This window comes from Oncorhynchus mykiss, chromosome 1, assembly GCF_057628025.1.
Source record: "Oncorhynchus mykiss isolate SJ-2025 chromosome 1, ASM5762802v1, whole genome shotgun sequence".
In the NCBI taxonomy this organism is placed as follows: domain Eukaryota; kingdom Metazoa; phylum Chordata; class Actinopteri; order Salmoniformes; family Salmonidae; genus Oncorhynchus; species Oncorhynchus mykiss.
Window position 1 is genome coordinate 17,886,110 of NC_143022.1, and position 14,615 is coordinate 17,900,724.

Genomic DNA, 14,615 nt, shown 5'->3' on the forward strand with positions numbered 1-14,615 from the left:
TTCTGATATTAAGAACTTTATATTTTGACCCGTTCATGTGGATAATCCTTATTTGTGCCAATCCTGCTGTCTTTAGGTTGACAATTATTTTGAAAATTAGCAGCATGCCAATGCAAACACCATTTTGTTGTGATTTTGTTATTGATCTATTTGAAATGTTTTAATTTTTCTCTGTAACAAAAACAACTTCACAGTTGTACAACTTTGTCTTTTTTGCGTGTGCCAAATTCAGTTTCGTTTCGTTTCTTTATCCTGACCACTGTGAAGGAAAGGGCGTGGTGAAAGTGAAAGTTAAGCTCTTCACATAGCATCTGATCATGTAGCAGTCTATTGCTCTTATCAGACAGTCAAAATGAGCACAGACTGTTTACTTTGGTGAAACAATGTACAATCTAATGAATTTGACATCTGCACGTTTCAACAAACTCAAAATAGCCAGTTTACAGAATCTCGCAGGTGTTTAGGGTGGCTTGGGGTTAAACACCAGGGTTGACCGGTCCAGTTAAAATGTAAAATTGAAAAGACCTAAAAACCTGCCCAGAAAGTCTGAAAACTTGCCATTTTTTCGCAGCAACGGAGGAGTTGCCATGTTTATCCAATAAATACATTTTCTATAACGTTATTGATCTAATTGAGACGGAATAACAAAGTAATTTGTAACGACAAGAAGCCAAATTAAGTTTCCCATCAAAATAATAATTATTATTGGGGAGCTAATGTGATGTAATAGCCTTGTGGTTGGACCGGTAACCGAAAGGTTGCTGGATCGAATCCCCGAGCTGACAAGGTAAAAATCTGTCGTTCTGACCCTAAATAAGGCACTGTTCCCGGGGCGCCGACGACGTGGATGTCGATTAAGGCAGCCCTCCGCACCTCTGATTCAGAGGGGTTGGGTTAAATGCAGAAGACACATTTCAGTTGAAGCCATTCAATTGTACAACTGACTTGGTACCCCCTTTCCTAATAAAGGAATTTCAATATGTTCCAACAAAAATTATAATTCGCTTTTATTAAACTTGCTAGATCTTTTTCCCTCAATGGATGTCGATTTAACTCGTTTGACTGCTATGATTTTAAATAAATCCCTTTTTGAGCATGTGCAAAACTATAGATAAATCCGACAGAGTGAGTGATAAAAGTTGGACAGAGGATCTCGAAATCTCTGCAAAGAAACACTTGGACGAACTTCAAAAATCACGTTAGGCTATTTTCTGGCAATTGTGCCTTTTAGTATGTGCCAGCTGTTAAGACTACAAACAGTTATAAATGGTATATTTGCGAGATTTACTTGTCATTTCAATAGGCATATGGCCTATGCTACTGACTACAATCTGGATTTATGATTGTATGTGATTGTCTGTAGCCTATAGCCCCGATTTTTCTCATAACAGAAGCACGCAAGGGAGTTCCATAACTTCCATTTCAAATTCACTCGCGCAGTGCACGAGACCCAAGAACTGAGCATGCTTAAAACTTTGACTTGATACGATTTTTCACAAGTATGGTTGACATTAGAATGCAGTTTAAACCACCTCTGAGTGAATGTATCTAATTCACTCTAGTGTGTCTGAAGTAGGTTTCCAGTGCTTTGTTGCTGTTATTTCTGGATGCACATCAGTTCTTGCGTGTTAATTATACTGTTTTATGAAAAAGGGTTGGAAATACACTATATATACAAATTAGTGGATTCGGTTATTTCAGCCACACCCCTTGCTGACAGGTGTATAAAATCGAGCACACAGCCATGCAATCTCCATAGACAAACAGTGGCAGTAGAATGGCCTTACTGATGAGCCACACAAGCTCACATAACGGGACCGCTAAAGCGCGTAAAAACCATCTGTCCTCAGTTGCAACACTCACTACTGAGTTCCAAACTGCCCCTGGAAGCAAAGTCAATACAAGAACTGTTAGTCGGAAGTTCCTTGAATTAGGTTTCCATGGCCAAGCAGCCGCACACACGCTTAAGATCACCATGTGCAATGGCCTGGGGCTGTTTTCCATGGTTCAGGCCAGTCCCCTTAGTACCAGTGATGGGAAATCTTAACACTACAGCATACAATGACATTCTAGACATTTCGGTGCTTCCAACATTGTGGCAACAGTTTGGGGATGGCCCTTTCCTGTTTCAGCATGACAATACCCTGTGTACAAAGCAAGGTCCATACAGAAATGGTTTGTCGAGATCGTTGTGGAAGAACTTGACTGGCCTGCACAGAGCCCTGACCTCTACCCCATCGAACACCTTTGGGATTAATTGTAACACCAACTGTGAAACAGGCCTAATCACCCAACATCAGTGCCCGACCTCACTAATGCCCTTGTGGCTGAATGGAAACAAGTCCCTGCAGCAATGTTCCAACATCTATTGGAAAACCTTCCCAGAAGAGTGGAGGCTGTTATAGCAGCAAAGGGGGGGACTAACTCCATATTAATGCCCATGATTTTGGAATGAGATGTTGGAATGAGAGTAGGTGTCCACATATTTTTGTATATAGTATATGTATGTAGTGTAAATATACAGTGCTTTCGCAAAGTATTCAGACCTTGACTTTTTCCATATTTTATGTTACAGCCTTATTCTAAAATTGATTAAATAATCTACACACACTACCCCATAATGACAAAGGGAAAACAGATAAAAACACTTTTTTAAACAGAAATACCTTGTTTACGTAAGTATTCAGACCCTTTGCTATGAGACTCGAAATTGAGCTCAGTTGCATCCCGTTTCCATTGATCATCCTTGATATTTCTACAACTTGACTGGAGTCCACCTGATGTAAATTCAGTTGACTGGACATGATTTGGAAAGGCACAAACCTGTGGACGGGTACCAAAAAATGTCTGCAGCATTGAAGGTCCCCAAGAACAGTGGCCTTCATTATTCTAAAATGGAGGAAGTTTGGAACCACCAAGACTCTTCCTAGAGCTGAGCAATCGAGGGAGAAGGACCTTGGTCAGTGACATGACCAAGATCCCGATAGTCACTCTGACAGAGCCTGCACAGAGCCCTGTCAGACTGCACAGAGTTCCTTTGTGGAGATGGGAGAACCTTTGGGAACTCAACCAATTAGGCCTTTATGGTAGAGTGGTCAGACGGAAGACACTCCTCAGTAAAAGGCACATGAGAGTCCTTTTGGAATTTGGCAAAAGGCACCTAAAGACTCTCAGACCATGAGAAACAAGATTCTCTGGCCTGATGAAACCAAGATTGAACTATTTTTTTGGCCTGAATGCCAAGCATCACGTCTGGAGTAAATCTGGCACCATGCCTATGTTGAAGCATGGTGGTGGCAGCATCATGCTGTAGGGATGTTTGTCAGCTGCAGGGACTTGGAGACTAGTCAGGATCAAGGCAAAGATGAACAGCGCAAAGTACAGAGAAAACCTTGATGAAAACCTGCTCCAGAGTGCTAAGAACCTCAGATTGGGGCGATGGTTCACCTTCTAACAAGACAACGACCCTAAGCACACAGCCAAAACAAGACAAGAGTGGCTTCGGGACAAGTCTCTGAATGTCCTTGAGTGGCCTAACCAGAGCCCGAACTGGAACCCGATCAAACATCTCTGGAGAGACCTGAAAATAGCTGTGCATTGACGCTCCCCATCCAACCTGACAGAGCTTGAGAGGATGAATGGGAGAAACTCCCCAAACACAGGTGTGCCAAGCTTGTAGTGTCATACCCAAGAAGACTCTAGCCTGTAATCGCTGCTAAAGGTGCTGCAACAAGCTACTGACTGAAGGGTCAAAATAATTATGTAAATGTCATATTTACTTTTTAAAAAATATATCGTATATACATTTGCAAAGATTTCTAACACGGTTTTTGCTTTGTCATTATGAGGTATTGTGTGTAGATTGATGAAGAAAAACAAATATTTAATCCATTTTAGAGTAAGGTTGTAACGTAACAAAATGTGGAAAAAGTCAAGGGTTCTGAATACTTTCCGAATGCACTGTATATAATTTTTTTACGACTCCCTGCAGTACCGCTGCGGCCCCCAGTTGTATACCCGTGTTCTAGATCTTATATTGTGAGAACATGGCAACCATGTTCTATGTAAGTTTATGGGATGTTGATGGAATGTTCTACTAAACCTCAGAACAGAGTTCCCATGAAACATGTCTAGAACATTAATATTGAATATTTTTAGAACATAGTAATGACATTCTGGGTTAGTTCTGGTTGACATTAAGGGAATGGTCTGTTGAAAACAGTCCTTGCAATTCACTGGAACATTACTATGAAAACATTTGGCCCATTCTCTAAAGTTGTGGTAACATTTGTTGTTAGCTGGGTAAATTTTATAAAACTACAGCTGAAGCATTAGGGTCTTATGTCAGAATCTCATTTGTAGGGATGCAAGATATATCGGTGACCCGATCGAGCGATGTCTAGTTTAACACCGGTGTGCAAAACCGATGTGAAAGCTGACGTGCATACTTATATAACGTAGGTACATGATGTAATGGCGCCACGTAAAATGTTGCGCTACGTGTGCAGCACAGCATTCCTAACCTAGCCCACAGTGTCTGCTGTGTGGATCGAGCAGTCAACAAGTGAAGCAGTCATTTGAAAGAGTAAGAAAGTTCAGCGAGACAACTCAAAAGCCAAAATCCATTAACGCCAAGATAATGGAATTCATTGCTCTTGACAATCAACCGTTCTCTGTCGTGGGTGATGTTGGCTTTCGCCGACTGGTCGAGCACCGGTACACACTACCACGTGCGCTATTTTTCATACGTTGCCCATACATTCACCCTTTACTGTGTCGCCACCATGATCGATGCTATGTGCAAGGACCGCTACTTCGATTCAGACAAGAAACAGGGTTTACGTGAAATGTTACATACACAACTGGACAAGATGGAAACGGACACAGGGACAGTGCGCACCGAGGAAGAGTGGCCACGGACAGACAGAGCTGAAACTTCACTGCTTGACATATATGATGTAACTCTGGTTGATAATAAAACGACTGAACGACGAAATAGCACAGCAAATAAGTGAAAGAAATAGGTTTTGATTATGTTTTACTGGTAATGGGGACATACGTAAATGCCAACAAAATAACTTTTTGGTGTGTGTGTGTGTGTGTAACCTTTTTAACTAGTCAAGTCAGTTAAGAACAAATTTTTATTTACAATGACGGCCAAACCGGGACGATGCTGGGCCAATTGTGCTCCGCTCTATGGGACTCCCAATCACGGCCGGATGTGATACAGCCTGGATTCGAACCAGGGAGTGTAGTGACACCTCTTGCACTGAAATGCAGTGCCTTAGACCGCTGTGTCCTTGTGTGTATTTAACTGTACTAAAATGCTTAAGGCCTCTAAAATGTTTAATAACGGTTATCGGGTTTTTGACAAGGAAAATATCGGTATCGGCCAAAAATGTAATATCGGTGCATCACTACTCATTTGTGTTTTTCCTCAGACTACCCCTACTGAGACCAACGTGATCCCCACCATGAACCCCAAACTGACCCAGGAACAGGAGAAACAGCTGTGTTCCTTACTGGGAAACATCAAACTCAGCCTGCTGTTCAAGGCCAGTATACATGGCTACACAGGAGCAGCCTTTCACCAGAAATGTGACCACCAAGGTCCCACAGTCTCTGTAGGATATAACTCCACAGGGTTTGTTTTTGGAGGCTACACAAGTAAAGATTATGACGTAGCCAAGCAAGGCCAGTACATACAGGATGACAAAGCCTTTTTGTTTAGTTTAACTGGTAGAAATCCTGTCAGGTATCCCGTCACAAATGCCCAATATGCGGTCAAAATGCATAACACAACTGGCCCTTACTTTGGGGAGGATTTGCTGTTAATGAACGCTAACACAGCTACAGTGATCAGCATTCCAGGAAACTACTACATCTTCAATGCTGCAGAAATGCATGGCAATAACCTTAACCTAACTGAGTGTGAGGTGTATAAAGTGGAAGGTGAGTGTAGAATCAATTCTCTTCTCTCTTTAATGTGTATTTGTTTATTGTGCATGTTATTATGATTATTATTTTTTTAACAGAAGGTGGTAACATCATCGAAAAGCCATGGAGGACAATTCTTTGGAAAGCTGAGTAAGCTCCAACCAGAAATGACCATTTATTTTTTTGTGATACTGTAATGCCTATATTAATGTTGACTACAATTGCATCATTTGATTCTCACATGGGCCACATATACTGAATGTTATACGATTGAGTACAGTACAATAAAGCATTTGCATATTAAATTGAGGTTCTTGTTATCTACAGGAGGAGAAAGGAGCTGATGGAGTCTGTTAAGCTCTACAGGCCCATGATCAGTTCTGTGGGTCAGGCTAGAGTTCTACTCATCGGCCCCGTCGGCGCTGGAAAGTCCAGCTTTTTCAACTCTGTCAACTCCATCTTCCGAGGCCACGTGACCAGCCAGGCCATATCGGGCAATTCTGGAACCAGTCTGACCACTCAGGTATGTGGTCTACCATGTTAAACAACTGGTCTTCTTCTTTTGTCTCTGCTTCAACAGTTTGAATGAATTTCATCATATTTATGTGGACAAAATCAGTTGTGTAGTGGAGGGTAAACACAGTTTACCTACTTTTTTACTTTGTTGCTCAACAGTCTACACACCTTTTGAATGTACAATTTATTTTTTACCACTGCATCACTGGACAAAATGATGATGCGTTAATTATATTTCACAGTTTCGCACCTACTCAGTTAAGGCTGGACGCGATGGCAAACCGCTGCCAATCATTTTGTGTGACACGATGGGAATGGAGGAGGCCACAGGGGCGGGGCTAGATGTGGATGACATCGGCAGCATTCTGAAAGGCCATGTGCCAGACAGATACCGGGTGAGGGGCACCATATACATACATACATACATACATGCATACACTTTGATTCTCCTTAGTGTGACCCAAACCCCTCATCTTTCCCTTTCCCAGTTCAACCCATCAGTCCCTCTGCAAGCAGATGCCCACGGATTCCAGCAGTCAGTGAACCTGCATGAGAGGATCCACTGTGTGGTGTACGTCATGGACACCTGCAAAGTCTCCATTATGTCAACCAAACTAGAGGAGAAACTGGCAGCCATTCGCAGGAGGGTCAACCTGCTAGGTCAGTCAGTCAGAGAAAAACCTGGGTTAAAGATGATGGATTATACAGACTATACTAGCGCAATCCCTGGTTAGTGACACTAATGGAGGGTTGTTATTCCACAGGCATCCCACAGCTGGTTCTTCTTACCAAGGTGGATGAGGCCTGTCCCTGTGTGGCTGACAACTTGAGGAACGTGTATAACAGCCAGTACATAAAGACCAAGGTGAGCTCTGCACTCCCCCTGTATTAGATGACCATGAACAGTCACATTAATGTTTGGGTAATGTTTGGTAATGCTTGGTGTGTCCCGACTCCCATAGGCCCAGGAGGTGAGTGGCCGTCTGGGGGTACCCATGTCCTGCATTGTCCCAGTAAAGAACTACAGTGAAGAGCTGGAGCTGGACATGAGCTGTGACATCCTGCTCCTCAGTGCCCTGATCCAGATGCTCCGCTTCGCAGACAACTACTTTGATGAAGTCAACGACCAAGAGAAGCACGACTAGACAAAGTGGAGGAGATAACCCAGCATGGTGGTGGTATTTCCTTTCTATGCCACCTTGTTTAGCCCTCTCTCTGCTTCATTCTGTATATCTTGTTCTATGGTGTTCACGTAATCATAATTATGATGACTAGTTATCCATTACACAAAACTACAGGATGATAAGAATATCTTAACATGCCTCATTGAGCCTACATCTTGAATATTTGATTCAATTGCTAGAAATAATCTGTATTAGGCCTAGATTGAAAGTTAGTTCACTAGGGTTGCTAATTCTGTTTACATCATTGTGATTGTTTGGATTACATGGGATAGGTGAAAGGATTGGGTTTTCTTCATATGTTCATTGGTTGCTTTGAATCAAACTAAAGACACCACCACTCTATACTAGTTGATCCTACATAGTCAGTTCTTGGATAGTCTCATATAGCAATCTGCTCCTCAGAATATACCCCCGCTGAAGAAAAGGACAAGGTAAAACTTAGTACAAGATCATGTAGTTTTTATATTGGATTCACTACACATTTGGCTTGCAAATGCTTGAAGTTTCACCACTAGATGGCAGTATATCACCATGAAAGTGAAAATAAATTGTTATTAACAGTGTGTGCTGCTGTTGGAAAAGCTGCCCATTAAAGTTACCTTTGTTGAATATCATAGTATTGTGTCCTCATTTTTCATTGTGTTAGTTGACACTATGGTACATTTAAATCACCATTGATCACATATGAAACAGTAACAGTCAATGGAATGAACATGTTTGAACATGTTTTTTGAGCACAGTGTTTCCCTTTATATTGGTCCTGACCTGTTCCTCGACTACTCTGCTTACTTTCAAATACAAACTGTCAACTACTTCCTGCTGCCACGTCTTTCCAGTGTTACAACTGAGGAGCTTAACTTCATTTAGACACCATGTCCCTTCCAGACAGGTGACAGAGGTCTTACTATGTAATGCGGTGTGATTCACTGTCCTCACCCCAGAGAAGGAACACAACAAGCACTCCAAAACAGCCAGAGAATATTTTATTTCGGGGCCTCGCCGATTCTTTCAAATTACTTTGCTGGAAGACAAAAGCTTCATTGCTGAAATGCAAACAATACCCTCTCCCAGAACATAACTTGTATCTCTATATGAAAACAGGAATTCAATATAATAGTCCAGTTTAGATTGTGACATAGAGAGGAAAATAATGTATACAGCTGTTGCTGAAAAAAAGAAACTGGTTCTGGTTCTGGGTGACTTCATTTAATTATCTTTATCGGTAGACTTGCAAAATGTCACTGACCTTAAAACATTTCAAAATGACGAGGAAGTTTCTTGAACATTCCTTTGTATATTTTACTAGTCAATAGACTGCTTACAGGTTTTTGTTTCGTCTGTGTTTACATATTACAAAAACATAAGACAATAACCAATTAGATTATAATGCAACAGGGGCCACAGTGTGTGCCAGCTTTTGTTTCCGTTTAGCTCTAACACACCTGATTCAACTATGACTCAGGTGAGATCGCGCTGGGTTGGAACATACTTATGCAGGCAGCCTCACAGCATAAGACCAGAGTTGCTCACCCCTGACATAAATGTCTCTAAGTACAGAATATTCCAACTATTTCAGCTGGTTGGTTTGAATAATCAAGGTAATGTTCAGTCTTGAACAGCCTGTGGGCTATGTGAAGAAGCCGTACCTTAAAAGACAAGGTCCAATGTGTCGTCTTCGTGGTGGATGCTTCTAAAGTGTCCAGTTACACATATAGCCGTGGGAAGTAGGCTGCTGAATTATTTCTTCTTTTTTTTTCTGAATGTTTAAACACTAACAGTGATTCTTGAAGCACTATCTCTGAAACCATTAACACTTGTAGCCAATGCACTTACCAAGTGTGCCAAACTGAATGCACGTTCTCTGCTTTACACTCCGTTTGTAATTTTATAACACACTTTTTTCAAAACTGTAAACACAACTCACTGCTTTACACTCAGTTTGCAATTTAATAACACACTTCTAGCAAAACTGTAAACATTGGTCTCTACATTACTACACTATTTCGCCAATTGTCTTTCTACATGGACACGTGAAAACACTTAGATAATGAGTTCACTTACAAATCAGAGCTTGAGCACTAAAAATAGGACACAGGTATACATTTGGTTTGGACAACAATGGAGGCTAATATTGGACAGAGGGTAAGGGGTGAGAACTAGATGAGGAAGAGGTGGTGAAGAAGAAGTAAGCAAAGGAGGAGGAAGAGGTGAAGTAGGACGGGGGAGAAGGAGAGGACAGGGAAGAGGAGTCAGGAACACAATAGCTGATGAAATCAGAGTGACTGTGGTTGACCATGTCAACCATGCGATGAGCATGAGGGAGGCTGGGCAACGGGTTCAACCAAATCTGAGCCGCTATACTGTTGCAGGTATCATCTGGATATTTTGAAATGAGAACCGGTAAGTAACTAAGTGCTGTAGTCTTACTGGTACAGTAATATGTACTGTACTTTCATAATTGTTATGTTTGTTCCTTATATAATGACAAACTGAGGCGTTTAACTACTTTTAATGAACATATACTTCAGCTAGAAAACTCCATGTTTAGCCATGAAAGGCATTCTTTAACCATCCACCTAGCCTGCTGGGTAATGTAGTCTAAATGTTATTAACACATAACAACACAATAATGAGAACCGGTAAGTAACTAAGTGCTCTAGTCTTACTGGTACAGTAATATGTACTGTACTTTCATAATGAGAAAGATCTATCACTAGAACCATTCAAATGCTTTTACAAAACTGCAAGAAAAACAGTATCTGGTGGAAGAGGTGACTGTTCACCCCAGAGCAGGAGACCCACACTGTAAATATGGTCATTGCAAATAACTGTATCAGACTCAGAACTGCAGGACCACATAATGGCAGATAACACCATATTCCAAAACGTTGACAGAATTCTTCTCTGCATGATGTTGGAAGGTGTATTTTTATTTGTTTTAAATAAAAAAATGTAACCTTTATTTAACTAGGCAAGTCAGTTAATTAAGAACAAATTCTTATTTTCAATGACGGCCTAGGAACAGTGGGTTAACTGCCTGTTCAGGGGCAGAACGACAGATTTGTACCTTGTCAGCTTGGGGATCTGAACTTGCAACCTTCCGGTTACTAGTCCAATGCTCTAAGCACTAGGTTACCCTGCCGCCCCACCATGATCAGTATGATCGCCAGCCACACCAATGCATACCCCTTGTACAGGCAATTGAGGATGCTTGTGGAGATATTGATCAGGGGTCATGCCAGGCCTGGATACGGCACTCCAGACGATAATTTCCACGCTGCCTAGCTCAAGACAACATTGCATGTGATGTGGATGAAGCCTTATGGTCAGATCCACAAAGAAGATGAGATGTAGCCACATTTTTTTCTGTTATTTTTATTCTAGCACAAATGTTTTTCTTCTACTGCACTTTTGTTGTTTGAGGAGTGTTAGAACAATGAGAGAAAAAAGAAAACATATTATTTGTATTGATAGGGATAGTGAGATAGTGAGGAATACACATTAGGATACCTGTTTGTATGTGTGTTTACTACATGTATGACAAAACTTTATTGCAAACTGCTATGCCCTGCACACAGAAAAAGCACCAGAAGTGTTTTTCATTTATACTATCAGTGCGTAGTTGGTGCTTCGTGTGCTTATTCAAATAATGGTTTGTGTGTACTGTATTGGCGCAAAAACATCTTTTTTGAAAAAGAGTTTGAAGAGTTTTGCAAGAATTGCTTGCTTTGCAAGAGATGCATAATGTTTTGCTGGTTTTGTGTAAGGCTTTGTGGTTAGTGTGTAGAGTTTTGCAAAAATGTCCTATAGTTTCAAAGATAGTGCCTAAGCAATCAGAAAAAAAATATATAAAACACAAAAGTAGTGCCTGCACTGGGCTTTTACTAGTCCTGTATTAGGGGACCGATATAGCTGTCTGTAGCGTGGGGAAAATACGCCCCCAGTCAGCGAAAAACTAATTGCAGCACCTCCACCCCCAAACAGCTTCAGAAACACATCAGTGACCTGGTGAGCACAATAGGAAGCATTTTAGCAATGGAATTAATGGTTATAGGATAGGAACTGTGGTCAATTCTGTCAGTTGACAGTGTGTGAAACAAATTTGTTTTGTAGGTGTAAATCAAATAGCACTGCCGACACACGTGGACCAGGAAACCTCCCGTCACCCAGGTGTACAGCATCTGGGTCGTTCAGCAGACGGTATTCTCAATTATTGATGTGTCAGTCATTAGCTATTTGAATATCTGAAATGTTCACATATTATACCCCATTTCATGGACCCAGGATCTGTAGGATCTGTTGCAATATGAATGCTCAATACACATGTTAGGTTGACTGGTGAGTTAACGTGGCTCATTTCACAGTGGTGTCAAAGTCCTGCAATAAAAGCTACAACTGTAATTTTTGTAAACTCTTGTGTACTGTTGGTGTCACTGAGTAGGCAGATACTCCATTTCATGGACCCAACACCCAAGATCCATAGGTAAGGCTGTACATTGCAATATGAAAGTTCAATACACACAATAGGCTGACTATTGAGGTGATTTACACAGTCACTATATGGGCCCTGGAAGAATATGGGCCCTGGAAGAAAGCTGTTGCCCAATACCTAGTACACCAGTCGTTTCACCAAAGGACTCAAGAGCAGGAGTAGGCAACCCTTTTCCTGGAGTACCACAGGCACTGCAAGGATTTTTGTCAACTAGGCACCACACCAGGGGTGTGTTCAGTTCACTTGAACGTTTGCTGTGTTGCGGAACGGTTTGTACTGAACACGTTTTCCCAAAACGTTATTGTACGTTCTTGAACAGACTGAGATAAGTGTGCTACATTCGGTGGGTGTGCTGGGGTGTGGTTTGAAGCAATGGGTTACATTATTTAAAGGGCAGCGGTGAATTTGAGCCCACAACCCAACCCCTCCCCATTTTTCAACTGATCGTTCAGTACAACACAGTTTCTGTTCAATTTAATGTTCTGATGTACTTAACGTAGCCTTGACCAACTGAGCTAACTGATCAGTTCACTGAAATGTAACATGGAGCCGGAGCAGAAGGCAGACGTTTTACGTGCCCCCAACCGATTGTGTTTTTTTGTTCGTTTATCTGCGTTTTGTAACTTATTTTTTTACTTATTTTGTACATAATGTTTCCGATACCGTCTCTTATGACCGAAAATAACTTCTATCAAATCAAATCACAGGTCACGTGTGTCGAATACAACCAGTGTAGAGCTTACAGTGTAATGAGTTAGGTGGAAGGTTAAACTACCAACGGAACATTAAAAACTAACATCTTATGCTTCACGGAGTCGTGGCTGAACGACGACAATATCAACATTCAGCTGGCTGGTTATACGATGTACTGGCAGGATTGAACAGCGGCGTCTGGTAAGACAAGGGGTGGCGGACTATTATTTTTGTAAATAACAGCTGGTACACGATATCTAAGGAAGTCTCGAGCTATTGCTCACCTGAGGTAGACTATATCATGCTAAGCTGTAGACCACACTACCTACCAAGAGAGTTCTCATCTGTATTCTTTGTAGCTGTTTACATATCACCTCAGGTCAGTGATTGGCACTAAGATAGCATTGAATGAGCTGTATTACGCCATTAGCAAACAAGAAAATGCTCACCCAGAGGCTGCGCTCCTAGTAGCCAGGGACTTTAATGCAGGGAAAGTTAACAGTTTTACAACATTTCTATCAGCATGTTAAATGTGCAAACAGAGGGAAAATAACTCTGGACCACCTATACTCCACACACATACAAAGCTCTCCCTCGCCCTTCATTTCCAAAATCTGACCATAATTCCATCCTCCTGATTCCTGCTTACAAGCTAAAATGAAAGCCGGAAGCACCCTTGACTAGATCAATAAAAAAGTGGTGGATGATGCAGATGCTAAACTACAGGACTGTTTTGCTAGCACAGACTGGAATATGTTCTGGGATTCCTCCAATGGCATTGAGGAGTACACCACATCTGTCATTGGCTTCATCAATAAGTACATCAATGAAGTCGTCCCCACAGTGACCGTATGTACATACACCAACCAGAAGCCATGGATTACAGGCAGCATCCGCACTGAGCTAAAGGCTAGAGCTGCCGCTTTCAAGGAGCAGGACTCTAACCCAGAAGCTTATAAGAAATCCCGCTATGCCCTCCGACGAACCATCAAACAGGCAAAGCGTAAATACAGGACTAAGATCAAGTCGTACTAGACCGGTTCTGACGCTTGTCAAATGTGGCAGGGCTTGCAAACCATTACAGACTACAAAGGGAAGCACAGTCAAGAGCTGCCCAGTGAAACAAGCCTACCAGAAGAGCTAAACTACTTCTATGCTCGCTTCGAGGCAAATAACACTGAAACATGCACGAGAGCACCAGCTGTACTGGAAGATTGTGTGATCATACTCTCCGCAGCCGATGTGAGTAAGACCTTTAGACAGGTCAACATTCACAAGGCCGCAGGGCCAGACAGATTACCAGGACGTGTGTCTGGCAAGTGTCTTCACTGACATTTTCAACCTCTCCCTGTCCGAGTCTGTAATGCCAACATGTTTTAATCAGACCACCATAGTGCCTGTGCCCAAGGTAACCTGACTAAATGACTACCGACCCATAGCACTCATATCTGTAGCCATGAAATGTTTTGAAAGGATGGTCATGGCTCACATCAACACCATCATTCCAGAAACCCTTGACCCACTCCAATCTGCATACCGCCCCAACAGATCCACAGATGATGCAATCTCTATTGCACTCCACACTGCCCTTTCCCACCTGGACAAAAGGAACACCTATGTGAGAGTGCTATTCATTGACTACAGCTCAGCGTTCAACATCATAGTGCCCAGAAACCTCACCAATAAGGACTTTGGGACTAAACACCTCCCTCTGGATCCTGGATCCTGGACTTCCAGACAGTCTGCCCCCAGGTGGAAAGGGTAGGTAACACCACATCCGCCACGCTGATCCT

At 42.0% G+C, this 14,615-nt stretch overlaps 2 protein-coding genes across 4 annotated transcripts in view; one reads left to right on the top strand and one right to left on the bottom strand.

Moving 5' to 3' along the window:
* Nucleotides 1–8,251, top strand: part of LOC110491555 (interferon-induced protein 44-like) — a 28,843-nt gene extending 20,592 nt beyond the window's left edge. The window contains exons 2-8 of the mRNA XM_090191043.1: nt 5,442–5,952; nt 6,036–6,087; nt 6,265–6,460; nt 6,696–6,848; nt 6,942–7,113; nt 7,218–7,318; nt 7,416–8,251. Coding sequence (XP_090047169.1) covers nt 5,475–5,952; nt 6,036–6,087; nt 6,265–6,460; nt 6,696–6,848; nt 6,942–7,113; nt 7,218–7,318; nt 7,416–7,598 — 1,335 coding nt within the window. The 5' untranslated portion in view covers nt 5,442–5,474 and the 3' untranslated portion in view covers nt 7,599–8,251. The remainder of the gene's footprint in view (nt 1–5,441; nt 5,953–6,035; nt 6,088–6,264; nt 6,461–6,695; nt 6,849–6,941; nt 7,114–7,217; nt 7,319–7,415) is intronic.
* LOC110491485 (uncharacterized) overlaps nt 1–14,615 on the bottom strand; it is a 446,987-nt gene that overhangs the window by 394,571 nt on the left and 37,801 nt on the right. The window lies entirely within an intron of this gene.